This window comes from Mya arenaria, chromosome 1 (assembly GCF_026914265.1).
Source record: "Mya arenaria isolate MELC-2E11 chromosome 1, ASM2691426v1".
NCBI lineage: Eukaryota > Metazoa > Mollusca > Bivalvia > Myida > Myidae > Mya > Mya arenaria.
The window spans coordinates 36,132,832-36,159,808 of NC_069122.1; the positions used below are offsets into that span (position 1 = coordinate 36,132,832).

Genomic DNA, 26,977 nt, shown 5'->3' on the forward strand with positions numbered 1-26,977 from the left:
TCGCGGACTTTCATCATCATATTTGCATAAAAGTTCGCTAAATATGATGTTCTCGCGGACTTTCATCATCATATGTGCATTAAATATCGCTCAATAGTATGTTCTCGCGGTCTTCCATCGTCATATGTGCATTAAATTTCGTTAAATAGTATGTTCTCGCGGCCTATTATCATCATATGTGCATTAAATTTCGTTAGATATGATGCACTCGCGGTATTCCATCATTATTTGTGCATTAAAATTCGTTAAAGATGATGTTCTCGCGTCTTCCATCATCATATGTGCATTAAGTTTCGTTAAATATGATGTTCTCGCGGCCTTCCATCATCATATGCGCATTTAATTTCGTTGAATATGATGTACTCGGTGATTTCCATCATCATATGTGCAATAAATTTCGTTAAATATGATGTTCTCGCGATCTTCCATCATCATATGTGCATTAAGTTTTGTTAAATATGATGTTCTCGCGGTATTCCATCATCATATGCGCATTAAATTTGTTAAAAATTATGTTCTCGCGGTATTCCATCATCATATGCGCATAACGTTTCGCTAAATAGGATGTACTCGCGGACTTCCATCATCATATGTGCATACAGTTTCGCTAAATAGTATGTTCTCGCGGTCTTCCATCATCATATGTACATTAAATTAAATTTAACCATCCTGCATCATCGATAGCTCTGACTATTTTGTGCTCGTCAGGTATCCCTGGACACCAAGGTCCACCAGGCAGAATCGGATCTAGAGGTCAGAAAGGTCACAAAGGCACCAGTGGAAACCCAGGTTTACGCGGCCCACCAGGCCCATACGGTCATCCTGGCTGGCCCGGACCACCAGGTATTGGAGCCGATTCGTTACTTGAAATCTTGAGTTGAAGTTTTATGAATGTATGATACCACTACAACCTAAAACTGTATATAAATAGTTATATCAACTGAAAAGGTTCAACGAAGTTCTGGATGGCCAATTGTTTCTGTTCTTGACATGTGGTTGCTGTTAAGTGTTCGTCATTTTATTAAGGTAGTTATGTTTCCTTAGTATTCCTTGTATATGGAAACACTCAAAATAATAGCATTTATACCAGACACAGAAACGATTATTATAGAAATTATTCCTTTCCTAATTGTTTTTCTTTTATAATTGTGCAATCTTATTTCGTGTGTATTCATTACTTACAGGTTTTGTCGGCTTCCCGGGCGAGATAGGTGAGAAAGGCTTCCCTGGATATGACGGAATTCCTGGGATTATCGGTGACGTAGGCTGGGCTGGTGTAAATGGCAAACATGGTTTTAGAGGCCCTCCTGGTTATCTTGGGCATGTGGGTTTTATTGGTATGCCCGGGCCTCCAGGCATCAAAGGTGATGTGGGGATGACTGGATACTGGGGGATGCCAGGTATGCTTAATTAAATTATGTTTGTAGTATACAGAATTCATTGTTACATCTAAACCGGATCAAAACCGACTGAAAGCAACCAAAAATGTCAAATGATTCAGGAGTACCTTATATAGATTTAAAATATGTAGCAAGTAACATACCCCACTACTTAAGTTTTGCCATTGGATATAATTAGTTACAATGACTAACTTTCTTATTTTTTAGTTCAAAAGTTTACACTCCTATGCTATATAGCAGCTGTTTATGATGACAACATATTTCAGTTATATACAATAGCTAAAGCTTTTGACTGTACGTATTTGCTTAAACACACATCGGATGAGTGCCAATTGCATAACAATCTTGTAATGGCTTAGTTGGCTATCATAAATGTTATTTTGCGAAACACTGAGATTGTTCAAATCTTAATCAAATCAAAATATTAAAATCTCATTTGTATCATACTTATAGCTCTAGATAAATGTTGTATTGTTTACATTTATCTCGTGTCTATTTCTAAGGCATCCAGGGAATCGCCGGCGTTCCAGGTGACGTGGGATTTTATGGAGAAGCTGGTCCAATGGGTAAACCTGGCTTTCAAGGACCAGAAGGGGAAATGGGTCTCAAGGGGCCAAATGGTGAAAGAGGAGAACAAGGAGACATCGGACAATGGGGACCTGTTGGAAGTCCGGGCCCCATGTATGACCCATACGCCACCATGTTTGGTGCTGCATCGGCTGCATTTGATTACGATCCTTTTAAAGATGTAAACTGCTCAGAAACGGATGATGGCCAATCAAATTGCTCCTTCGAAAGTGGACCACCAGCTGAAGCCATCAGGAAGTCAAGCAAGATGGCATTTCCGGAATACATGCACCCCCCACCAGGTGCGCAAGTAGTTACGCTAGCAGCCGGTCCTATGATTGGAAAGGCGCCTTTTATATATGGACCACCATCATTGGGTACAAAAGTTCAAGGTCAAAGCCGTGTTGACATATCTGATGAAGATCTTGTACGAGATATGGGCTACGATTCTGAAGATGGAGATATTTTGACGGAGGAAGAGTATATTAAACTGTTGAAGAAAGAGGAGGGCGGTTTGATTGACGATCAATTTAACAATGGAACCATCACATCTACACCGGTAATGATTGAAGATCAATTCAACAACGAGACCACGACATCTGCACCTGAGATGTTTGAAGATCAATTCAACAACGAGACCACGACATCTGCACCTGAGATGTTTGAAGATCAATTTAACAATGAGACCACGACATCTGCACCTGAGATGTTTGAAGATCGATTTAACAACGAGACCACGACACCTGCACCTGAGATGTTTGAAGGTCAATTAAACAACGAGACCACAACGATCGCACCCGATATGTACGAAGATAGTTCAGAGGAATATTCTGATGAACATTCGAAAGAGTGATCAAAAAAGAGTTCAAAGAAGGATGTTCATGATCACGTTTTTCGCTAACGTACTGTTCACTTATCTAGTGTGTGATATCAAGCATAATAAAACTAATGTTCTTTCATTCTTGACAAAATACAACTAACCATATAACAAAAGATACAGTTGCATTCACGTGCATGTAGCTTTAATCTAACAAACATTCATATATTATATTATATTATATTATATTATATTATATTATATTATATTATATTATATTATAAATAGTACGAGAAATAAACACATTCAATACACTTGCATGGTCATTTTACCTTTAAATACGAAATATTGAAATATTTAAGGAAAACAAAAGAAGTCAGAAACTACAGATTATAATAATTATTTGTATATTTTTATTTCTTTTACCTAAAGTTTATAAGGTATAAATGATTATAAACGTTTGTGAAAAAATAATCATCTTACATATCCAAACACTCATAAATGGTATTTTAACATAACTTTATTCAAACTTGACATATAATACTAATTTCATAAAAGAACAAAGTCAGAAGAACACTCGTGATACATGATCATTCGATGTTTATTTAGCTTTGAAAGAAATACTCGGGCCAGTATTCATAAAGACTATTGAGGCATTTTCTAACTTAAGTCATATCATGTTTTTAAGATTTTGTCAAAAATACGTTTATACATTTTTTAACATAAACAGTGAGTAGTTTAAATAAAGTAAATGAATAAAGTAATTTATAAGCAAAAATGCAGACATATTATATGAAAAACGAGAAACTTAACTTAGAAAATGACATTAAATATAAAAAAAAACTTAAGAAGTTGTGTGAATACTGGCTCTGCATTACTGGAAGCTGCAAAAGCTGGTGTAGTTTGAACCGTTGTCTGGTCACATCATTTGATGAATATGGCGACATGCCGTTGCTTGGAACTACACAACACTGGACCAAGTTCGAGAGGATAAAGCCAAGAATGAAAACATGTGAGTTAAATGATTGAATATTCAGTCAGATTAAATACTCTCGTATGTGTTACCGCCGTCGGTGTTGATCACGTTGGATTTCTTGCCCTAAAAACCAGAAGAAAAATGTATCAATACTTACTAATAAGGAATTTTATAAAGAAACTCGAACACTATCTAAACTTATTGCGCTATTCGGGGCTTAAAGTTATGCAGATTCATTTAGGTATTGATCGGGGTTCTTTTGATGATATCTGTGTTCGGTGTGTGAATCTCTTCAAATGTATGCAATGCATTAAACAATTTGCCTCTGAACAGGGTAATCGTAAAATTTGGCAATGGATATGTCCCTATTGTTTCCATTGATATAAATCACACCGATGTTTCAAAAATTAAAACCAGTACTATTATATGAAGCCGAAATTGAACTAAATATCTTTGGCTTATGACAACCACTTGACACATCTTAATTAGTGTGTTCGTTTAGAGTTTTTTTTTCTTCTGACGACAGTCGAGACGTGTGAACTTTCATTCCTTGAAAGGCCGCAATTTAGCCTAGTGATATTGATTGATTGTCGACAAAAGTTTGATACAGAGTTAATTCTGGTCAATACATAAGACATAAGGTCAAAACAGCAACTGTGTACTTTTAGATGCCACAGGTAATGACAATCGTGGTCAGAATGTTTGTCTCGACATTAAGTCGGACAAGTTCAAGACTGTGTCATTTTGGTAAACAGCGTTTTACTATGATAACTCTAATAAGACCCTTTTAACGCATTTAAATTCTACATAACTATTGGTCTAGAAGTATCTCATAAAGTCACAATATAAAACACGAGAGTCCAAACAAATCAAGTGGCCTGAACGTTTATCCTCTAGATAAATTGGTGCTGGGTAAGTTTAACCCAGAAACAGGGTCACTGTGCCGGGACAAACCATATACACATTACGAATATTAGACATGATTCGTATGTTGCCAAGAAATAAATTAAAGTAGTTCAAAATATTTGTTGAAATGGTATCTGAAACGTGTTTGTTATTTAATAGACTCAGATTAAACCGAGCCTGGATAACACAGAATACTTATACAGCACCGTGCGAACTCCAGATGCCAATTTCTGTTTTAATCTAAACGAAAGTAAGACAAAACCAAACCCATAGGCGAAAACATATCTTCAAAACATTTTGATTTGACATATTGTTTCAATATGATAGAGAGTAAGCAGATTTACGTTTTAGCCGATCATAAAACAAAAGTGTATGCATCACAAACGGTAAATGCACTCAAAAAAGTCTTACTTGAACCACGTTGTTTTCCTTGAAGGATTGTAACTTAACGTTCAAGCTATCCTAGCCTTGATCAAGTTGGTCATCTTCATACAAATTTCAAGCATAGTTATCATTTTTACTCATTGACATTTTATTTCAGGATCAAAAATATATTACTCCCTAATACATTGAGTTACACAACATACCAAAAACATACGTACCCTGAAAACATTTGGAATGGCGCACCAGAACTGGTGGTTAGGACACAGCCGCATACCAGATTCCTTCTTAATCAGAGCCTGATACAGCCCACCGAAAATAAGGTATGCGCCAAGCAGACTGAACACTCTGTAACACGTTAACAGTTTGATATCAGAATATAATCTAAGCCCACTCGTTCTATTAAAATGCAAATTTGAACGTTGTTGACTATTGAAGTTTGCTACTATGCTTATTCCTGTAATCTTCACTGTGTTATCTTAAACTTATGTAGCAACTAACATTTACATTCCAAATGACAAACATGGCTTTACACTTGTAAAGCAACTGACAAATAAACACTTATAAATATTGCTGCGCTACAGGCGTTCACTCACTTACGGATAACTAAAGTAACAATTTTGCAACGTTGCAATGAGGCAACCAATACCTACCAAGAAGCAATTACAAAAAGATGGCTTTTTATTAGACATTTTTTAAAAATTATATATTATTGTTGGAGCAAGTGTGCGGCTGAATACTCATGAACTAGTTTCCCCCCCCCCCCGAGCTCTTGTTTTATTGCCCGTTCCAATGTCGTAGCCCCATCATTTGCTAAAAAACATATTTCAATACATGTGTGGTATGTGTTTGGTGGTAAGTGGATGTTATGACTGCGCAGTTGAATACATTATCTCGTTCAGTATATGTTCGACTATGAGTTTTTAAATTTGGTCATCGTACCATTTTGGTTACTGGGCTTGTCCTTGTATTTGCTATTTATTTATTTACTTCATATGGCTTGAAGTTATGGGACAACTAACACTGGCTAAACTATTTACAGTAACAAAGTTGAGTTCACACATATTGGGTTCATAGCATTGAATGAGGGATTTCATTTTATTGACAGTTTACATTGATTTATTCAAAGATTAAAGTTTTAATACTATAAAGAAATTCATAATTTTACACAAATTGACAAAGCTAATATTTACTTACACAATGACAAAGATGACTCCACCATTTAGACCGGATGATGGTGTCTCCGCAGGAGTTATACTTGGAGCGTATGCGCATGACCACTTGCTTGCCAGTGTCATTTTCTGTAATAAAGTTTAATCATAAACATTTTGAAAGAAAGCATAATAAACTTAAAGACATTCCGGTACAGCTGTTTGTTTTCTGATGGAATTTTTCAAGACAATGTAATTCAATATGCATCCATCCCCTGACGCAATTATCATTCTTATTAAAAATATAACAACATTACAATGTGACCCAGTATGAGTAATATAAAAATAAATAAAAGAACATCGACCTAACAGAGTTCGACATAGCGAGTTTCGATTGTATTAAGGATCTCTGGTTTAACCGAACTGATTTAACTGTAGAAATGAAGACTACAGGAACAAGCACAATATTCAAACTACGATGAATGTCGAAAGGGACTCGATCATGGTTTGTTAAATGTATTTTACGGTTTTTTATCACAAAATAACGTGTGACAAATCATAAGGAGTGTTCAAACTAAAAAACTACTGACGTCTGGAACCGTTTAACAAAGGTTGATGTATGATCAAATTATGTCATTGAAGTCCACAACTTTGAAATGCGTAACTAACTCGATGAAATTAAAGACTGCAGCGTGAATGGTTGATTGAGTCCATGTGGAGGATCGGTAAAAGAAAATAGTTGTTATCTATTCAGGACTGCGCCGACGTGGGTTTACTGCCCATTAAAACCAGGGGGGTATACTTTAATGGTAAATAGACCTTTTAATATGACAAGGTCAAAGCCAAACATGCATTTAATAAATGGTAGAAACTGATAATTCATTTGGTTTTACTGCAAAATATGAAATTCGGTAATTTAAGTATTTGAGTGCTTGAATGTTATATTAGTCGATTATACATCAAAATTGGACTCTTCCATAATTCATGTTTGGTGATGCATTCGTCAAAATCGATGTACGGAAAATGAATGAGCAGAAAACATTAAAATCTTCGAATGTCACTGGCCCGAACACTTACAAACACTAGTCTACGCCAAGTAAATGCTAACTTTTACTACTGACACTATTTATGCAAATAAACTGTGGTGGATAAATAGACAGACTGAAATGAACTCTACGAAACTATATTTGGCGCATTCGTCAGAATCGATCATAGTAAAATGAAGGCACGGAAAAAATAAAATATTCTCGATTCTGATTGGCTTTCAAAAAATCCAAAGACCAAGTTAATGTGGAATTTGTTAAATGCCGAGGCAAGTTGTGTGAAGTTTGGCGCCCGCAAATCAATCTCCCAATGAATTTCTACGTTATTTCTTTGGCTGTTCAAAGGCGATAACCCATGTGATATTTGGCGCCTGTTGACTGGGTAATGTTTTAAGTGGCTTAGTGTGTTGATACTTTGAGCAATGCTGAAGCGTTTTGTCTTGTTTGTTTTGCCTTAAAAATTGTGCATAAAGAACAACGTTTTTTTTCAATTATACTTACATAGTCAATGGTGACGTTGTTGATGTCTTGTTCTCCATCAATTACAAAGAAGTCAAATACGGTGCTATCAAAACACTGAAGTATTATAGTCGTTGTGCTGCAATAAAAGACAGCAATCATCAACATTATTATCATCTCCAGCGTCCTCATCGTCATATTCGTCGTCGTCGTCGTCGTCGTTATCGTCATCATTATCAGGAAACAGATGAGATTATTAATGTACATTAACAACCGCTGCCTTTTTCAAATATATGTCATGTATTTATAATTTAATTCAAATATAATAATTACTATTTATGCAAATAGCTGTAAGTTTTACGTTACCGTTTGAAGTCACCTTGATCCGAAGTGTATGTCAAGGTCAGTGTTCCGTTTTCGTCAACGTTGAAATTGGCACTATCCTGTTTACCTAGATCGTACATTAACGGGTTGGGAAAGCCTGGGCGTATCATACATACCTGATGGAAAAAAAATGTGGAAGTTAAGTAATGTTCATATTGGTTGTGTTAAGATAAACTGTGTACCACAATGGTGTCTCTCATCTAACCACCTCTGTTATAGTACACATTTTTGAACATCCACATTTATTGTGTAGAACGAGTAATCAAAATAACGTAAATTAACTACGTAACCAGAATATCTAACTGAAAATGGGCAATTAATGAATGATTTGTTGTTTGTTTTGTTTTTAAGAGGAGAAATGTTGAAGACATCAACGGCAGCATTTCGAACAACATACGTTTTAAACATAAAATATCAAACAAAACATAGACATAATGCGAACGCATGTTTTTGCAAAATGATATGGTCTGCACGGGAGGATAACTTATGGACACAATGAGACCGCCTTTTCGGGAATTTGATTTTCCTTCAAGTTTTGCATCTATAATACTACCGATTCAAAGTCTTTAACTGCCCAATTGTTGGGGTTTAGATAACAGACTTGCAATAAGTCTACATCACGTGGGTGTGTCAGCCGCCACACGGTTAAGTTAAACGTTGATAGGTGTATTCGTAAAACATGCAGTTCTGTTCAAACCTTGGTACGCAGATATAAGATCATGTGTACAGTATAAAAGGAGCAAGTCTACATCACGTGGGTGTGTCAGCCGCCACACGGTTAAGTAAAACGTTGATAGGTGTATTCGTAAAACATGCAGTTCTGTTCAAACCTTGGTACGCAGATATAAGATCATGTGTACAGTATAAAAGGAGCAAGTCTACATCACGTGGGTGTGTCAGCCGCCACACGGTTAAGTTAAACGTTGATAGGTGTATTCGTAAAACATGTAGTTCTGTTCAAACCTTGGTACGCAGATATAAGATCATGTGTACAGTATAGAAGGAGCATTTTATTAAACGAATATTATTCAACTAAAACAGTACCGCAACACCCTCACACTCGGTGTTATTTTTCGGTCCTATGTAGGAGAAAGGCACGCACGGGTTCCACGAGTATGTGTCCCCACTACCTGCATTGTCGGTCTTGTTGCTGAAACTAACAATGGATCAATTTGTTACCACTAGTTAAACACGATGTGGAGTTTTTGTTGCTGAAAATAAGAATGGATCTATTTGTTACCACTAGTTAAACACGATGTGGAGTTCTTGTTGCTGAAACTAACAATGGATCTATTTGTTACCACTAGTTAAACACGATGTGGAGTTCTTGTTGCTGAAATTAACAATCTATTATTTGTTAACATTAGTTAAAACACGTTATGAATTTCTTGTTGCTGAAACTAACAATGGATTAATTTGTTAAAACTAGTTTTTTAACATGTTTTGAGGGTTTTTTGCTGCAATTAACGAAAGTAATTGATGACATTAGTTATTTACTAGTTGTTTAAACACGTTAAGGAGTTTTTGTTGCTAAAACTAACAATGACTATATTTGTTAACACTTGTTATCTAAACACGTTGTGGGATTCTTGATGCTGAAACTAACAATGGATTTAATTGTTGACATTTGTTATCTAAACACGATGTGGATTTCTTGTGGCTTAAACTAATATGGATTTATTTGACGACACTAGTTTTTTAAAAACGTTGTTAATTTCTAGTTGCTGATAATAAAAATAATTGATTCATTTATTGACATAGCTTGTTTAAACATTTTGTCAATTTCTTGTTGCTGAAACAAACAACGGATTCATTTGTCCTACCTAGTGACTTGACACACACTTAATCCAGACTGACTGCACCAGTTTACAGAAAGACATTTGTATTCAGAAACAAGTTTAACAAACAAAAAAAATTAAACCCCGACCCTCCTCTTTCTTAAGGGAAGAGAGAGAGGAGACGATACTTTATTTTTGGCAACTCGAATATAATGTTGCCAAAAAATGTTTAAGTTGATATTAAATGTGTTACTGCCCTTGGTTTTGGCCAATGAAGTATTTGAACCAAGACGCAAGAGGTGGAGGTCATATGGTAAATGTTTTCGCATTATTAAAATAATGGGAATTCAACACTAACACTAACCCTAACTATCCCTTACCAACATCAAATTCCTAAAAGTTGGCCATGGTTAAACAAAACTTATTAGAAGGGATGCGTCCTACACTTTCTCTACTATTCTTACATACTTCTATTGAACATTAAAAGTACACTGCAAATGAATATTTCAATTATGCCAGGTAAATGTTAAATTTCAATAATAATCTTCTTTAAGTTACAAATAAATAAAACCGTTTCTTAAAAATTTACTCTTAAAAATAACAAACTTTTAACGAAAATCTTACTTTGGCAGGCCATCTGTTCTTGCCAGTGATGTCAAATTGACTATCAATCCATCATCGTAGACACAGGAGCATGAATCTATCGTATGGCAGTTTCCTTGTTGAGCTGAAACTGTCTCAACTACCAAAAACAATCCAATAAAAAGTACCAACAGTTTCATTGTAAGTGTTATGTCCAGAAGTAATATACAAATCTAAATTATTGCGATCGTTTAATTGTTTTCAATAATCAACGGTTTGTATGTGTTAATAATTATATTAACCGGGAGTTAAACAAAATGGCTGAATTAACCTAATCAGTGCACATGATTTATTAAGTTTGGGTACATGTTAACTGATAATTGAATATGTATGTACGTTATCACATCCATGTATAATTTGATAAACTGATACGTATACACAAAACAGTGTTTATTTTGACTAAGTTAAAGCTTTATTTAGTTCATGAAGATCCATTAAAACATCGCATATTTTACATATATTATCGGAATGATTAAATAGATAGTTAGAAGCTAATATTACTATATCTTTTATTTTCTTATATGTGGCAATTAATATATAAATTATCAATTGTTTGAAATCGGTGACTTCAATCATACTTACGTAACTCATTTATGATAGCATTTTTTGTTTTGTTTTGTTTATCTTAAAATGAAAGAAGGGTCAGTTGCTTATTGAACAAAATTAAAGAAAACATTTCGACGGATTGGTGTTGCATTTGAATGCGTTTAGGTGCCTAGGGATCGCTGGTGAACTGCGTATTGTTGTTGTTTTTGCATATTCGTTTTAATGATAAGCTTGACCTGGCCCCAATTTCTCGAAACTTTTATTTCAATTAACTAAATACATACTTTAATTTGATTTTTTGTAATGAATAATGTGTTATTGTTATTATCATAATATTCATTCTTATTTAAAGGGAATCGCTCATGATTTGCAAAATGCACTTGTGTATGACGACATAAAGTGTGGTAAATAATAAGGATTGTTAAAACTAAGATACCGGAACCCTTCAACAAATGTTGATATATAACGTTGTCTTTGAAGTCCACGGTTTTAAGCAGAGTTAGTTAAGCTTTTCAACAAAAGGCTTAAAGGTTAAATTATCCCCCAGTGTTTATTAGAGTCCTCGTGGGCGAGCGGTTTCGTTGTCGGATTTATATTCTATATTTTATCAGGTTTGTGAAAAATAGTCATCCTACATATACAAAAACTCGTTCATAAATGGTTTTTATTGAACATATATTTAAACATGTTTCATAATACTAAATTCATAAGCAAACATACACAAACTCAGAATAACACTCGTGAAACATGATCATTCGATGTTTATTTAGCTTTGAAAACTCTTAAAGCTGGTTCGATAGTCAGCCATGTTCAGTCATTTTCTAAAATCAAGTGTGTATTTTAAATAAATTCAAAGGAAATATCAACTTAAATCAATATATCAGATACATATTACAATTATATAAAATGTGAGACAGTCCAATCAGAAAACTGACTGAATTTCGGAATTGCCTTAAGAAAATTTGCGAATTCTGACTGCTCTGAATTACTGGAAGCTGTAACAGCTGATGAATTGTGAAATGTTGTTTAGTCAATCACTTGATGAATATGGCGACATGTCGTGGCCTAGAACAACAAGTTCGCGTGGAAAGTGTCCTCAAAAGGCTAAGAATGTAAACATGTCAGTTAAATGAGTGAATAGTCAGTCAGTTTAAATACTCTCGTATTTGTTTCCACCGTCGGTGTTGATAATGTTGGCTTTCTTGCCCTGAAAGCAAGAAAAACAATATTCTATGTGTATGTCTTAGCGGGATTGTGAAGATATCTACGGCAAATAAGTACAGTCGAACCTCGTTGGCTCGAAATCCCAGGGACCGTCGAAATAACCTCGAGCCTCGGGAATATCGAGCCAAGCGGGAATGCTTACTTTCAGTATAAAGAAATAGGTATTTTATATTTAGTTCGAGCCAACGAGGAAATCGGGTCAAGTGAGTTCAATCCGATGGGGTTTGATTGTATACCTTTATCACAACTTATTAATACAGATGATTTTTTTAAAGGAATTCGGTCACTTTCTACACATATTAGCTTAAGTAATGGAATAGTGTGGACTGACAATTAGGCAGACTCACTTAGACATTGACGAGGTGCTTTATATATAATATGTTTTTGTTGTGTGTATCTCGTTGAACACTTTGCCTCTGAATAGGGTCATCACTGAAGTTTGTTTCAAAACTTAAAACCAGTACCATGATGTTGAAAGCCGAGAGTTTGCCAGATATTGCTTTGTCTATAACAACCACTATTATTGTATCAGTTTACCAGAGCTTAGTGCGCTTTTGTGTTCGTCTAGAGTCCGTCGTCTGACGTCAGTCGACACGTGTAAGTGTTCATCCCTTTAAAAGCCACAGTTAAGCCTAGTGATCTTTATAAATTCTCGACCAAGTTTGATATAGAATTAATTCTAGTCGATACAACTGTGTACAGTTATGTGCCACATGTTTGGAATATCGTGCACAGAATGTTTGTCTCGACATTAAGTCGGACAAGATCAATACTGTGTTATTTGGTCAACAGCGTTGCCACTATGTAAAATCAAAGAAAGCCCTGTTAACACACTAGAGGTCTATTCGGGATGAACATTTGCATCCGAATATTATAGGCAAGTTTAATTCTAGATCACATCACGACTATCTCATAAAGTCACAATATAGTGAACACTCGAGTACAAACTTAATCCAACATGGCCTGAATGTGTATCGTCTAGACAAATTAATGCTAGTTAATTTGTACTCAGAAACTGGGTCACTATTAAGAGACAAACCATATACACTTAACGAATACTAGACATGCTTCGTTTGTTGGACAAAAAAAAACAGAAGGTCAGAATGGTTGTTCAGATGGCATCTGGAACGTGTTTGTAATTTAATAACATTTGATTAAACCAATGGAGATCACAGTACACTAATACAGAACCGCACAAACTCCAGATGCCACTTTGTTTTATAATCTAAAGTAAAGTTTCTTACGAAAGTAAGAAAAATTGAACACATAGGCATAAACAGAGCATACAAAATATTAAGAGCAATCATATTTTGTTCAATCTAATAAAGGGTAAGCAGATTTACTTGTAATCGTAACTAACAACATTCAAGTTACCGTGACCTTCATCCAATTGACCATGTGTATACAAATCGCTGACTTGCAAGCATAGTTTTCATGCTTACTCACCGACATTTTACTACAGGATCACAAATATATTACTCCCTAATAGATTGAGTTACCCAATATAACTGGTATGTTTTATTTACATTCATACGTACCCTGAAGGCATCTGGAATGGCGCACCAGAACCCGTGGTTAGGACACAGCCGCATACCAGATTCCTTCTTAATCAGAGCCTGGTACATCCCACCGAAAATAAGGTATGCGCCAAGCAGACTGAACACTCTGTAACACATTAACAAATTGATAAAAAATATGATGTAAACTTACACGTTCTTTTAAAATAAATGACAATTTGAACATTGTTGACTTTTGAATTTTGCAATCATGCTTTTTCCTGTTCACTGTGTTATTATTATTTTTAACTGATGTGACAACTGACATTGACTTCCAAACTGACAGAGATGACTGAAAACTTATTAAGCAATTGACAAATGAACAATTATAAATATTGCACGGCTACTACCGTTGACTTGCAGATGGACAGTAAATTTACCAGGTTTTTTTTTACAATATTGACCTTCCCATTACAAGGATTGCTTATGTTAAACTCCGACTAGACATATTTACAAGGTTGCAATTATGTAAGGAATGACTGGCATAATGCATATAATTATTATGGTATGATTTATACCATGTGTATATCTGTTTATTATATTCGACACAATAACGCGGTAAAAAGTTGATCACTGCATAATTGATACGTTAAATCACTTTTAAACAAATAAATGAAACGATTATGACAACAATGGATTCCAACATGTTGACTATTATGTGTTGCTTGCTGAAAAACAATTTTTAATTGATATTAATACGCGATGATTCGCAATCCGAACTTATCAGGAGATGTTGCGTTCATCGGAAAATATTCCCAATTGCCGAAAGGCAGTTCATTTGAGGAATGTAAGTTGTTGTTTAATTAGTGTAACCGATGTAACTATGGTCACATAGGCGTAACGTGCCCATTCTCGTAAATAGGAATTAATGTTGTAGCAAGTGTGTGGTTAAATACTCATAAACTAGTTTAAACCCCTAGGAGCTCCTGTTTCACTGACAGATCCAATGCCGTAGCCCCAACAATTGCGAAAAAAACATATTTCGATACAAGTGTGGTATGTTTGTGGTGTCTGGTGGATGTGATGACTGCGCTGTTTTAAACATTCCCACGATTAGTGTCTGTTCGGCTTTGACCATGACCCTGAGTTTTAAAATAGGGTCATCGTGAAGGTTTGCTTCTGGGCTTTTCCCTGTATTTGCTATTGCTTTATTCAATCTATCGGGCAGAGCTGTCACATTGACTTACGGACTGCTCTATATTGCTTGAACATATGGAACCATTAACACTGGCTTACTTTACAATACCATAGTTCAGTATAAACCTCTTGGACATATAACATTGAATGAAGGCTTCAATCTCATTGACTTTAAACATTGATTTATCTAACAACTATAGTTTTAATACTATAAAAAATATTTAACACAATTTGACCAAAGATAATATTGACTTACACAATTACAAAGATGACTCCACCATTTAGACCGGATGATGGTGTCTCTGCAGGAGTTATACTTGGGGCGTATGCGCATGACCACTGGCTTAACAGTGTCATTTTCTGTAATAAAGTGTTGTAATAAACCGTGTATAATATAGTACAATAAATTTATAGATATTCCATTACAGTTATTAGTTATTTCTGATGCAATATCTCCGGACAATGTAATTCAATATGCATCCATTCCCTCACGCAATTAACATTCCTAAAAATAAACATAACAGAAAGAACAATGTGATCGAGTATGGGTATAATGTAAATAATCACTGCTAAAGCGAACCAGATAGTATTGAAAAGAAGAACTGACCACATATTTAAAAACAAATCAGTAAAAATATTTCAGATACCAGCCTTTAAAATGTTTTATTTTATAAATACATTTCATTTTGTTGCATTTGCTATTCATATGAGTGTGCTCAGTAATCAATTTATGCATAAAAGATCGCAGTAAGAAATGTGCATGCCAAATTCATAAAGTTTCTTAGTGAACATCATCATCTTAGTGTTGTTGTGGGGGGGGGGGGGGTATTTTGTATTTTGTATTTCATATGCATATAGTTTAATGGGTTCTTGTAGATTCATTGTTCATGTATACGACCGTAAATATCCTATATACTTAAACGTACAGTCAAATCCCACTATGTCTCAAACGTGAGGACCTCAAAAAATACTTCGAGAAAATAATTACTCGATATAACCTATATGCAGAAAGTATATAACTAACCCGAAAAGACACCGAAAAAGAATATCGAGATAACAGGGTTCGACATAGCGAGTTTCGACTCTATATAAGATCTCTGGTTTAAACTTACACACATAACTGATACAGTGAAGACTTCAGAGACAAGCAAACATCCGAATATTTACGATGAAAGGGATTCGTTCATATTTTGCAATATACACTTTTTACGAGGTTTTTTTGGTTACAAAATAACGTGTGGCAAATCATAAGGAGTGTTAAACTAAGATATTAACGGCTGAAACCCATTAACAAAAGTTGATATATGCTCAAATATTGGCTTTGAAGTCCACAATTTTGTAATGCATTACTAACTCGATTCAAACCGGAGAACCCGGAGAAAACCCACTTGTCCGGCTTTGTGAGTTTGGTTTGTGGTCACCAAGCCGGACAAGTGGGTTTTCTCCGGGTTCTCCGGTTTCCCCCACAACACAAGACCACACTCTCGCGTAAAATCGTGCCAACGAGAGTGATTAATATAATGTTGTAATAACTTGTTTCACAATCGTTGTTAAATAAATATGTTTAAACTAACTCGATTCAACAAAAAGCTGTAGTGTGATTGGTTGATTGACATTATCACGTGATGCTAGCGTTATATTTATCAAACATTAGTTATTGCATCCAATGTTCTGTTACACGATGGCTTGTTTTTGGCGTCTTGATTGTGTTACTGCATGGTTTGTACGCTTCGTTGGTGAATTTGTCGACAAGTGTGATATTGTGTACCATTTAATGGTTAAAACCTTTAAACGGTTATATAGTTTGATACTGTTTGCTCAGTTAAAGCGTTGTGTCATATGTTTGGTTTTGGTTTTGCCTTTAAACGTGTGCCATTAACAGGACATTGGTTAAATGGTTGACTTCAAGGGTTACAGTCTTTTGATTTATTGTTTCCTCCTCCCTCTTTATGTCTAACAAAAAAATACGCATTACAATTAGAACACATTAGTTGAAAATTAAACATTAAGACTTAACAAAATATAGATTATTACAACGTTTTATTCAATTAAACTTACATAGTCGATGGTGTCGTTGTTGATGTCTTGTTCTCCATCAATTTCAAAGAAGTTGAATATGGAGTTATCTTTACACTGAAGTATTATAGTCGTAGTGCTGCAATAAAGATCATCATCATCATCATCATCATCATCATCATCATCATCACCACCACCCCCACCACCACCACCACCACCATCGCCATCATCATCATCAGCACCATCATCATCATCATCATCATCATCATCATCACCTCCACCACCACCACCACCACCACCATCATCAATATCGTCGTCGTCGTTACCACCATCACCACCATCATCATCATCATCATCATCATCATCACCATCATTATTATCATCACAGAAGCAACAAATAAGTTAAAATGCGCATTTACTACAGTTGCCTTCCTTCAAACGAATGCCATGTATAGTATTACTTTAAGTTTAATTGAATGTTTTTATAAAAATAGTTACCGTTTGAAGTCACCTTGATCCGAAGTGTAGGTCAAAGTCAGTGTTCCGTTTTCGTCAGCGTTAAACATAGCACTGTCCTGTTTACCTAGATCGTAGATTAACGGGTTGGGAAAGCCTTGGCGTATCATACACACCTGATGGAAAAAGAATGTGTTAGTTTGGTGATGTTCACATAAATGATGTTCATATACGTGATGTTAAGATAGGTGTAAGATTAGCGGTACTATCATGGTAAAAAGTTGATATCTACTTTTAATGTGTAGAACGTATAAACAAAAAAAACATAGAATAACAATAAGAAAAACTAACTAAAATGGGAAAATAAAAGTTTTTGTTTGGTTGGTTGTTTTTTTAATTAGGATTAACACCAAACACATCCAAGCCAGCAGATCGAACAACATACGTTTAAAACATAAAATATCAAACAAAGCCTGTGCATAATGCGAACGCTTTGCAACCTGCTATGGTTTCCACGGAGGATACACAGGAAACGTTAAGCTATTATTGCTGACCATATGCAGGGTTTTAATATACCAAATGAGACCGCCATAAGGGGATTTGATCTGCTTGCAAGTTTTGTTATTGAAACACTACCGATTCAAAGCATGTATTTACCCGATGGGTGGGGTTTAGACAGCAGACTTGCAATAATTATACAATAATTATACAACACGTCTGTTTGGTAGCCCCCACACGGTTAAGGAAAACGTTGACATGTATATTCGTGCGAACATGAGTAACTATGAAGGCTCTTCAAAAATGTGCTAACGGGTATAAGATCATGGAGACGCTATGAACGGAGCATTTTTATTAAGAGGATATTAGTAGACTAATACATTACCGCAACACCCTCACACTCGGTGTCATTATTCGGTCCTATGAAGGAGAAAGGGACGCACGGGTTCCACGAGTATGTGTCCCCGTGATTGTCGGTCTTGTTGCTGAAACTAACATCGGATTTATTTGTTGAAACAAGTTATTTTATCACGTGTGGATTTCTTGATGCTGAAACAAACACATCGTTTATTTACTGATACTAGCTATTGAATCAAATTGTGGATTTCTTGCTGCTGAAATTAACAATATTGTTATTTGTTGAAACTAGTTATTTAATATACATGTGGTAGTCTACTTGTTGCTGAAACTAACAAATGATTTATTTGTTGAAACTTGTTTTTTAAACATGTTCTTGACTACTTGTTACTGAAACTGACTCATTATTTATTTGTTGAAACTTGTTTTTTAAACATGTTCTTGACTACTTGTTACTGAAACTGACTCATTATTTATTTGTTGAAACTTGTTTTTTAAACATGTTCTGGAGTACTTGTTACTGAAACTGACTCATTATTTATTTGTTAAAACTAGTAATTTAAACATGGTTTGGACTACTTGTTACTGAAACTGACTCATTATTTATTTGTTGAAACCTGTTTTTTAAACATGTTCTGGACTACTTGTTGCTAAAACTAACTCTTTTTTTTTCAGTCAAATTTCTTGAACATAGCAATCGGTTATTTAAATATTGATTCATAATTGAGCATGCAAACTTAAGTGATACCCTAGATAACGCTGTGTTTTGTCTTATTTTACTTATTAGCATTATACAATGCCCTCACAATTTAGATAAACTTAATCCAGACCATCTGGGCCAGTTTAGAGTAAGAAAATGCTATTCAGAAACAAGTTTAACAAAAGACAAAAAATTTAATTCCCGACCCTCCTATCCTATTTTACGGGCAGTGAACTAGAAAACTAGTAAATTGAATACGGTGTTATCTTTTTAAGATGACATTAAGTAAGATATTGACCTTGGTTTTGGCAAATGAAGTTTTTGACCTAAGACACAGTAGTTGGAGGTTATTAGACGGTTTTTGGCATTTTTAAAATAATTGACGGAACTCAAAACTAACCCCAACCCCAACTAACCCTAACTTTTTGCGTTATTCAAAAATCAAAAACCCTAGATATTGATTTCGGAAATGGGTCGTGTTTTAACCTTCCATGTGGCCCCGCAGTGCCGTGTAAATGTGCTGGTTTTCTTTTCGAAAATAGCGGGAGATGGGTCTTACCTAGGATGTCTTCTTCGGGGTGCGTGGGGGGCATTTGGTGGTGGGGATTTAACCAGCAGTTTGTCTCCGCAGAGCAGGGATTTTACCTGGGATTGGCTTAACCGAAGGCCAAAGTTCTCGGTCTGGGGAAGGAGGGCGTGGTAATAATTGACTGGTGCATTACGGACACAACATATGCATCATGACTCGGTTTTTAATCTCGGTTATTTGATATCAATACAAAATATTTCGATAAGGGTTTTTTGCATAGTACTGGCTAATCTAACTAGTTTTCTATTAAGTATGGGAAAAACTGTTTGTAAATGTTTCTTTGCAATAATTTGGTATTCCATGTTTAGTTCTCTTCTTCTTTAAATGCGCTTTAAGAGTTAGGATTTCAAAAATTTACAGACTTTAAGACGCAACATTCTTCAATATCAAAACTTAAAGTTTAGTTTTTCATGTTTTCATATTTTGCCCATAGTAAACAAAACTTACAAAGAAAGGATATGGCATACACTTTCTCGACCATCCCACATACTTCTATTAAACATTGAAAAGTATTGTGCATATGATTATTTAACTTATGCCAGGCGTATATGTAGAATTTCTATAATAATCATTTTAAAAGATACAAATAATTAAAAAAGTGGTTTAGAAGTACAACTTAAAGATAACAATTATTATGCGAAAATCTTACTTTGGCAGGCCATCTGTTCTTGCCAGTGATGTCAAATTGACTATCACTCCATCATCGTAGACGCAGGAGCATGAATCTATCGTATGGCAGTTTCCTTGTTGAGCAGAAACTGTCTCAACTACCAGAAACAATCCTATCAGTAGTACCAACAGTTTCATTGTTACGGATGCTAAGAATGTTGTAAGTCCAGAAGTAATGTGCAAACCTAAATTATAAGTTAGTTTAATTGTTTTTATTAATCAACGTTTTTTTGTGTTCATCATTATTTTAGACGGGTGTTAAATAAAAATGGCTGAATTAGCTTAATCAGTTCACATGATTTATTTAGTTTTCATTTGATTACATCACAACTGATAGTCGAATATTTGTGTATATTTAGAGTGCTCATATCCATGTATAATTTGATAAACTGATACGTATTCACAAAACTGACTGACTTGTTGGCTGGCTGGCTGGCTGGCTGACCGGGTCACTGAGACTGAATGGCGTAGGGTTTGAAGCAGGACGACGCAAAGACGAAGCAAAACTATTCGTATTGGATACGGCTCAGCCTGATAGATATCACCAAAGCAGCCAGGACTGTGTAGCCGTCGATGGTGACAATGGTTATAGATGGCATGACAAGCTCTTTGAGGATACGTCTCCAACCGTTTGCAAAAAAAAAAAAAATAGTGGTCCTGTTGTTTTTGGCCGTCCATCACACTGTCAGTCCGCGTTGGCAGTTAATATATAGACACCAGAAACCATTTTTATCCCTGAATGTTCCGAGGCGTAATTTCGACATTTATTGATTGAGATCAATGTTATCTTTACATATTGTCTTGTGGTACTGTGTGTCTCGTGTCTCGTGGAGTGTATGTTTGGTTTGTTTTGTTTATTTGGGTTTATCAATGTCTGCCCGCGCCCATTGTCTGCATTATGGCTTGAACCCGCAGTGACGCCATCACAACTTAATATGTGCCCTAAGTGATATGAGATAGAAGTGACAGCAATTCGCAGTCAAATCTAGGCATTGGAAGACTTGAAGAAACAGAGTGTGGTACAAGAGATCCAGGTGCGATACCCTAGCTCTTTGCGAAGAGACCTCTTGGTTCTTTAACGTGCTCAGTGTAAAGCACCGATACACGGGATACGACTTTCCTGGGTTGAACCAGTACTAAGTACACCACTTTTCCAAGCACTACCCTTTAAATGCCGAGCGCCAGGCAAGGTACCAGCTTTTAACGACTTTCGGTATGACGCGGCCCGGGATCGAGCCCACGACCTTCCGCTCCGTAGGCGAACGCCATAACCACAAGGTCATGGAGACGGTATGTTTGGTTTTGATCCCTGTGCTCCCAGATAAGAGCACTTTTATTGGAATTTTAGACTGCTAGTTTTATATTTGATGGCAAATCTTGGATCTTTAGTACCTATTTAGTCGCTATTAGGCTTTAACAGTAAGTTGTTCTTCTTGACCAATTAACAATCACAATGAAACGGAGAGTTTAGTATTAGGAATACAATGTCTGCTTATAAATCATCCCTCTTACAGACCGCATTCCAGACAAAACTATTGAAACTTAAACGGATGCAAGGTTTTTTTCAATGTTATAAGCAGTTTGAAAGTACAATGTCTATGCACTGAAAAATAGACTTTGCAGCCATTTGTATTAGACTATTTTTTGTCATATAAGACAAAACCGGTGTTTTGGTTAGTCAAAATTTATCTAATTATTATTACTAACCAAACATATTATTTAAATGTCCAAACTAGTCAAATGTTTGCTAAAAACGTTATATAACTGGCGGCAAGTGTGTAATTTAATACTAATAATAAATCAGTATTAACGTTTAACTAAACAATATGATGAATTTATATATACTTATACAGTAAATTCTGCTTATCCCAAACATGGCGTTATTGTTTCTGAAATTTTAAGTTACCTGAGTTAATATTAGTCTACCCCCCTATCCATTAGCTTAACTTAATATTCTATTTTCCATTGTAAGGCTCTGGGCGACGACCATTCTCGTACACCAGAGTGATGATACTATGCCATTCGGAACTCCTCGGTCATTTTTATCGAAAAACAACATCGGATGTATTTGGACGGTTTACATACTCAAAAAGTGGTACGTTTAAGTCCGCTGCAAGTAGATCGCGTAGTAATTTTATTTAGCAGTTGAACTTTATGACTTAACTCTTTGAAATCTTAATGAAGTTTGCAATAATTCACTTCGCTGGCAATCAATTTAAACTAAGATCAATAAATGCAACTCTAAAACACTACATTTAATTAATGATATAATTCAAAAATTTACGAACTACTTCAACTGATATACCGGCATACATCCGAGGTTGTTTTCGATAGAAATGGCCGAGGAGCTCCGAATGGATACTATGCGTACCACAAACCTCTGATGAATGAGAATGAGCGACGACATACTGAATGTTATTGTCGGATGATATCACCAGCGCTTGTCACTGTATGCATCCCCGACCGAATTAAACATAAAATACGTATCTGAAGCTCGTTCGTTTTGAATATGAGGTTTAATTGATTCATGAATACAATGAAGCTAGATACATAGTTTCTATTTGGGACTAAATGAAAGCTTCCTTAACCCTTGATTACAAGTGCAGTATACTTGTATGAGTTGCCCCCCTTTGATAGTATTCTCTCCATTCAGATTCAAATTATTTGGGATTTTTTATGTTTGAGTTTTTCCCCTTCGCACCTATATACCTGATTTATAGGTCGATGCCCTCAGTATATAAACATTTGAATGTTTTAATTAATCCTAAATTCCAATTAGCATCCTCATATTCCAGTTGTATCTATTAGAATTGCCGGGCTGTTTACAAAACGTTGCACTAATTGTTTGGCAATAAGTTAAAGTGACTACTAATTTATGATAATGTAAACATCTAAAACGCGCAAAATGTTCAGATACACATAAATGGAAGAGTTGTACAAAATAATAAAAATACGTTTGTCTGCAGTTTCATAAAATATCAATATACCTGTTAAAATATATATAATTATAAAAATTGCGAAACTCTATGTGAACCTGTATGTGTAGATAACCAGTTGGATATACACTTCGTTGATGAATCGCTGTTTAAATGCACTGCATTAAAAATTCGTGTTTTCATGAATGTGTACGTTTTATAAGTTGTAATTAATGTGCGAATAAGAAAACATCTGATATCACTAGCGAATTGTGGGGGGGGGGGGGGGAATCGTTCAAATTTACTTTTTAAAAAAAGTATTAAATACGCCCAATATGCACCATTTCGGACTAAAAAATGTTAAAACTGTCTTTGGGGAATACCTCTTACATCCCCGGCCTACAATTTATACCAAATCACTTTCTGTTCTGAGGGAGATGCGCAAGTCAAAAGGTAACGCCCCTTCATAACACCCCCTCTTACGTCGAACCCTGGAACCGGCCCTGGACATGGAAAATGATTATGTATATCAACATAATTGTAATGCCATTTTTCGCAGTCTGCAAGTGTGATACTTTAAAATTAGAGTAAATATTTGTTTATGAATCGTACGCATTGTATCTTCGAGCGTGTAGCAATGGACTCGCGTCCATGTAGTACCTATCACATTCATCTGTATTGTAAATAGTGACTTAAGGAGAGAGTATCTTCTTTCGTATTATATTAATGGGCCAGGTATGAAAAAATTAAATCAACTGATCAATGTCAAAAACGAACAGCTCTAATAAAATAACATTGTTTATAATTAAAGCATCTTTACAAAGAGACTTGGTTATCGATGTTATAAAATAAAATATGTATTGAAATGCATTGCTTTCTCCATTGTAGTGTATGATATTTTAGCCAATGGTAAGCTACGTATTGCTATTAATTGAAATTGAATTTAATACCATTATTTGTGAACATAAATGATTTATGAATAACTGATTGCATATGGTAATAAGCTGTATAAAATGTTAGGTTATTAACTTATTGTACATGGTCGCACGATTTACCCGAGGAATCGCATTCATCATTTATATTAAACTATTTTTTCACACAGAAGTTATTTAAGCTCCTCCCGACGGTGAGTTTAAATACAGTTGAATTATCAAGCCGCTATGAAAACACGCCCACCGCCCCTTTTAAACTAACAAAGTCGTTCTCGTGTATCTTTATATCCCGTTATGGCACGCGCCTGGGTCGATAAGGCAACGTTTTTATGTGTCGGGTGGCGCATGCGCTCCAAAGTAAACAACGCCTGATTGGTCGCTTTTAATAGTTCCACGTGCCTTGATATCGTACATAAGATGCTATAAAAGGTCCCAAGGGACTAATATGAAATGATATTACTTTCGCCTCGTAGAAGATAAAATCAAACTTATGAAGACAATCAACGTAGAAATGTTAGAGAACTTTGATTTAGATTACTTTGTGGATGATTATTTTGACGATTTATCGCAATCGCCGTATTCCTCCGCGGACGATGATTTAAAATTTTATCAAAATGGGTTTGCGAATTTCGGTGAACATATGATTTGTGATAAAAATTATAAATTTGGAAAATCAAAACGTCGAAGAAAGAAATGTGGTCAGTTTCAAATTCAACAAAGACACGCTGCCAATCTCCGAGAACGACGGAGAATGCAGTCCATAAATGAGGCTTTCGAAGGTTTACGGACACATATTCCAACGTTACCGTATGAGAAACGTCTGTCAAAAGTTGACACGTTACGATTAGCTATAGGCTATATAGGCTTTCTGGCGGATATGTTAACATCTACGGCATCAATGGGAGATGAATCTGAAAGATCTCTACGGAACCAAAGAAAAATTATAATTCATTGCCATGAAGGTATGTATTTCTTAATAATTTACACAGCAAAGTATCAGATTTCGAGGATTTAGTTTTTTAGATACTAAATAATTTTTGCTATTTCGTTGTTTCGAATAGTCCGTGTTTATCTATTTTATCATTTTTTTTTAATAATCGGACAGGCTAGCTATCTAAGTGATATCAACTCAAAATATATATACATATATATATACGATATTTAAATGACATTGAGAATACAAGTATTGGCAAAAAGGAATGTTCGAAAATGCTTACCTCAAAATAATTCTCAAATGTTTGCTAAATATATTTTTAAACAAACGCTATTGTTGCCATGTTTTTTTTTCTTTTAAAGGTTTTATTTTTTTTAACAGTAATAATCATTTGCTGAGGAACGCTTTATTTCTTTCCAATTCTTATTAAATGCGCAGTGAATAAGAAATTCATTAGTAATAAAATGCAACTTTACTTTCTTTTATTTTCAGCCTTCGATCCGGAAAACCCGTTTGCGGCCCCATATTTGATAGGACATTCACTATCTTGGAAGAATGAAAAAGTGCCAACTCTTGGGCCTAATAACACCATGTCAGCAAAAATATGGAGGCCCGAGGCGCCCGAGAAAATTACTGACATTAAAACCGAGAAGCAAGTCTGTGATAGTAAGGTTAAAAACTGTACAAAATCTAAAACAATCGAAAGTGAAAAGGTGGACGAGAACATTGAAGTGGAAATTGATAAAACTTGAAGTTGTTGTGTGTTTTAATTGAATATTATGTAAGCAGGAACTTACATTTGTGATACAAGATTTGTTTGACTTTATTTATAAAATGTGTTTAGTAATAATAAAACAACTATGATGCTTGAATATTATTACTAAAACTGAAATTTCTACACTTAAAAAGTGTTTTTGTTGTATATCTCTTCACATTTTTCTAACAAAAGGCACGACAATTGTCCCTCGAAGGTGTTACCCCATCCCACCCCCACCATGCGTACCGAATACTCCGTAGTACAAGTAGTTCACTTCCGAGCGAGCGTACTTGATAATGCTATTTTTGTGTTCAGGAGTACTGCGAACCACTATAAAGTTATATATGTAGTACCTGAGAGTGCTATCGGTCTATACCGTGACGTCGTTTTCAAAAATGAGGCCTGAGCAGAAAAATGTGACATTTTCTTAGTTGCATCGTATTATTATGCATCACAAGCAGATAATCATAGCTCCTTCTTTTGAATCGAAATAATCGTCGATTTAGATATAAACATAATAGGGTTGAGAGTGTCTAGTGGTACAGCTGTCCTTCTCTCATCCAAGACGGTATATGTTCGATTCCCACCAGGGGTGCTTTTTCATGACCTCACAAAATGAACACCAGTTTCCTAGAAACGGACTAGAGCATGCGTGTTTAACAATCATCAGGTTTCGTTACAATGGAGCTAACATAAATTATTATAAACTAAAACTATTCGTCACTACCATTCTTGTTTAGTGTTAGTACATAACTCTCGTGTGGGGGGGGGGGTCAAAAAAGACTATCTCTATAATTCTCATTTTTGCTGACGATTATACCTCGGAAACATATCTGTACGATGAACGAGCGATTTACAAAATCCAAAGATTTCATTTTTTATTAAAAATCCGTACGGTCTTCGTAACTTCGAACACATGTCTGTACGATGGACGAGCGATTTATAAAATCGTAAGATTCCATTTTTTTTAAAAATCCGTACGGTCTCCGTACTATCGTAACTTTTGGTCACATGCCCCGTAAAATCTTTTAGAGAGATTACGTTTGTGAACTTCAAAATATATTCTACCACCTTGAATCGTCAAGGATGTGGTACGGAGCCCGTACGGCGAAAGTAAAGCTCTGTGAACATTTCGCGAGTTCCCCAACCCCTGTGTCCGTAGTATCGTCCGTAGACAACCTACGATA

General features: G+C 35.4%; 3 protein-coding genes across 4 annotated transcripts in view; 2 read left to right on the forward strand and 1 right to left on the reverse strand.

The window, feature by feature from the left end:
- The window catches only part of LOC128226818 (uncharacterized), a 94,882-nt gene extending 91,810 nt beyond the window's left edge, over positions 1 to 3,072 (forward strand). Inside the window, exons 9-11 of the mRNA XM_052936890.1 lie at positions 709 to 843; positions 1,185 to 1,400; positions 1,904 to 3,072. Of these exons, the coding sequence (XP_052792850.1) occupies positions 709 to 843; positions 1,185 to 1,400; positions 1,904 to 2,820 (1,268 nt within the window). The 3' untranslated portion in view covers positions 2,821 to 3,072. The remainder of the gene's footprint in view (positions 1 to 708; positions 844 to 1,184; positions 1,401 to 1,903) is intronic.
- Positions 3,073 to 3,356: 284 nt separating this feature from the next.
- LOC128233693 (uncharacterized) lies at positions 3,357 to 20,516 on the reverse strand. Of its 2 annotated transcripts, none has more exons than XM_052947500.1 (7): positions 20,233 to 20,516; positions 9,129 to 9,240; positions 8,067 to 8,200; positions 7,743 to 7,839; positions 6,245 to 6,348; positions 5,269 to 5,395; positions 3,357 to 3,883 (listed from the first exon to the last, which is right to left on the reverse strand). In XM_052947500.1, the coding sequence occupies exons 1-7, from the start codon at positions 20,388 to 20,390 to the stop codon at positions 3,827 to 3,829; spliced, it is 789 nt and encodes a 262-aa protein (XP_052803460.1). In that variant the 5' UTR covers positions 20,391 to 20,516; the 3' UTR covers positions 3,357 to 3,826. The 2 variants fall into 2 exon arrangements, with proteins under 2 accessions (XP_052803460.1, XP_052803468.1); XM_052947508.1 differs by lacking the exons at positions 3,357 to 3,883; positions 5,269 to 5,395; positions 6,245 to 6,348; ... (1 more) ...; positions 8,067 to 8,200; positions 9,129 to 9,240 and adding exons at positions 12,154 to 12,257; positions 13,813 to 13,939; positions 15,224 to 15,327; ... (1 more) ...; positions 17,482 to 17,615; positions 18,323 to 18,428.
- Positions 20,517 to 24,589: 4,073 nt separating this feature from the next.
- Positions 24,590 to 25,785, forward strand: LOC128226826 (pancreas transcription factor 1 subunit alpha-like). The gene is made up of 2 exons (XM_052936899.1): positions 24,590 to 25,061; positions 25,526 to 25,785. Exons 1-2 carry the CDS (start codon positions 24,590 to 24,592, stop codon positions 25,783 to 25,785), a joined length of 732 nt encoding a protein of 243 aa, XP_052792859.1.
- The last annotated feature ends 1,192 nt before the right edge of the window (positions 25,786 to 26,977 follow it).

Bases quoted from the DNA above. Each gene is read 5' to 3' on its own strand.
- LOC128226826 (XM_052936899.1), top strand. From the start codon at position 24,590: ATGAAGACAATCAACGTAGAAATGTTAGAGAACTTTGATTTAGATTAC. The intron at 25,062-25,525 runs GTATGTATTTCT...TTTTATTTTCAG, and splicing joins TATAATTCATTGCCATGAAG to CCTTCGATCCGGAAAACCCG.
- LOC128233693 (XM_052947500.1), bottom strand. From the start codon at position 20,390: ATGAAACTGTTGGTACTACTGATAGGATTGTTTCTGGTAGTTGAGACA. The intron at 9,241-20,232 runs GTAAGATTTTCG...ATCCATTGTTAG, and splicing joins AGAACAGATGGCCTGCCAAA to TTTCAGCAACAAGACCGACA. The intron at 3,884-5,268 runs GTACGTATGTTT...TCTGGTTTTTAG, and splicing joins CCATTCCAAATGTTTTCAGG to GGCAAGAAATCCAACGTGAT.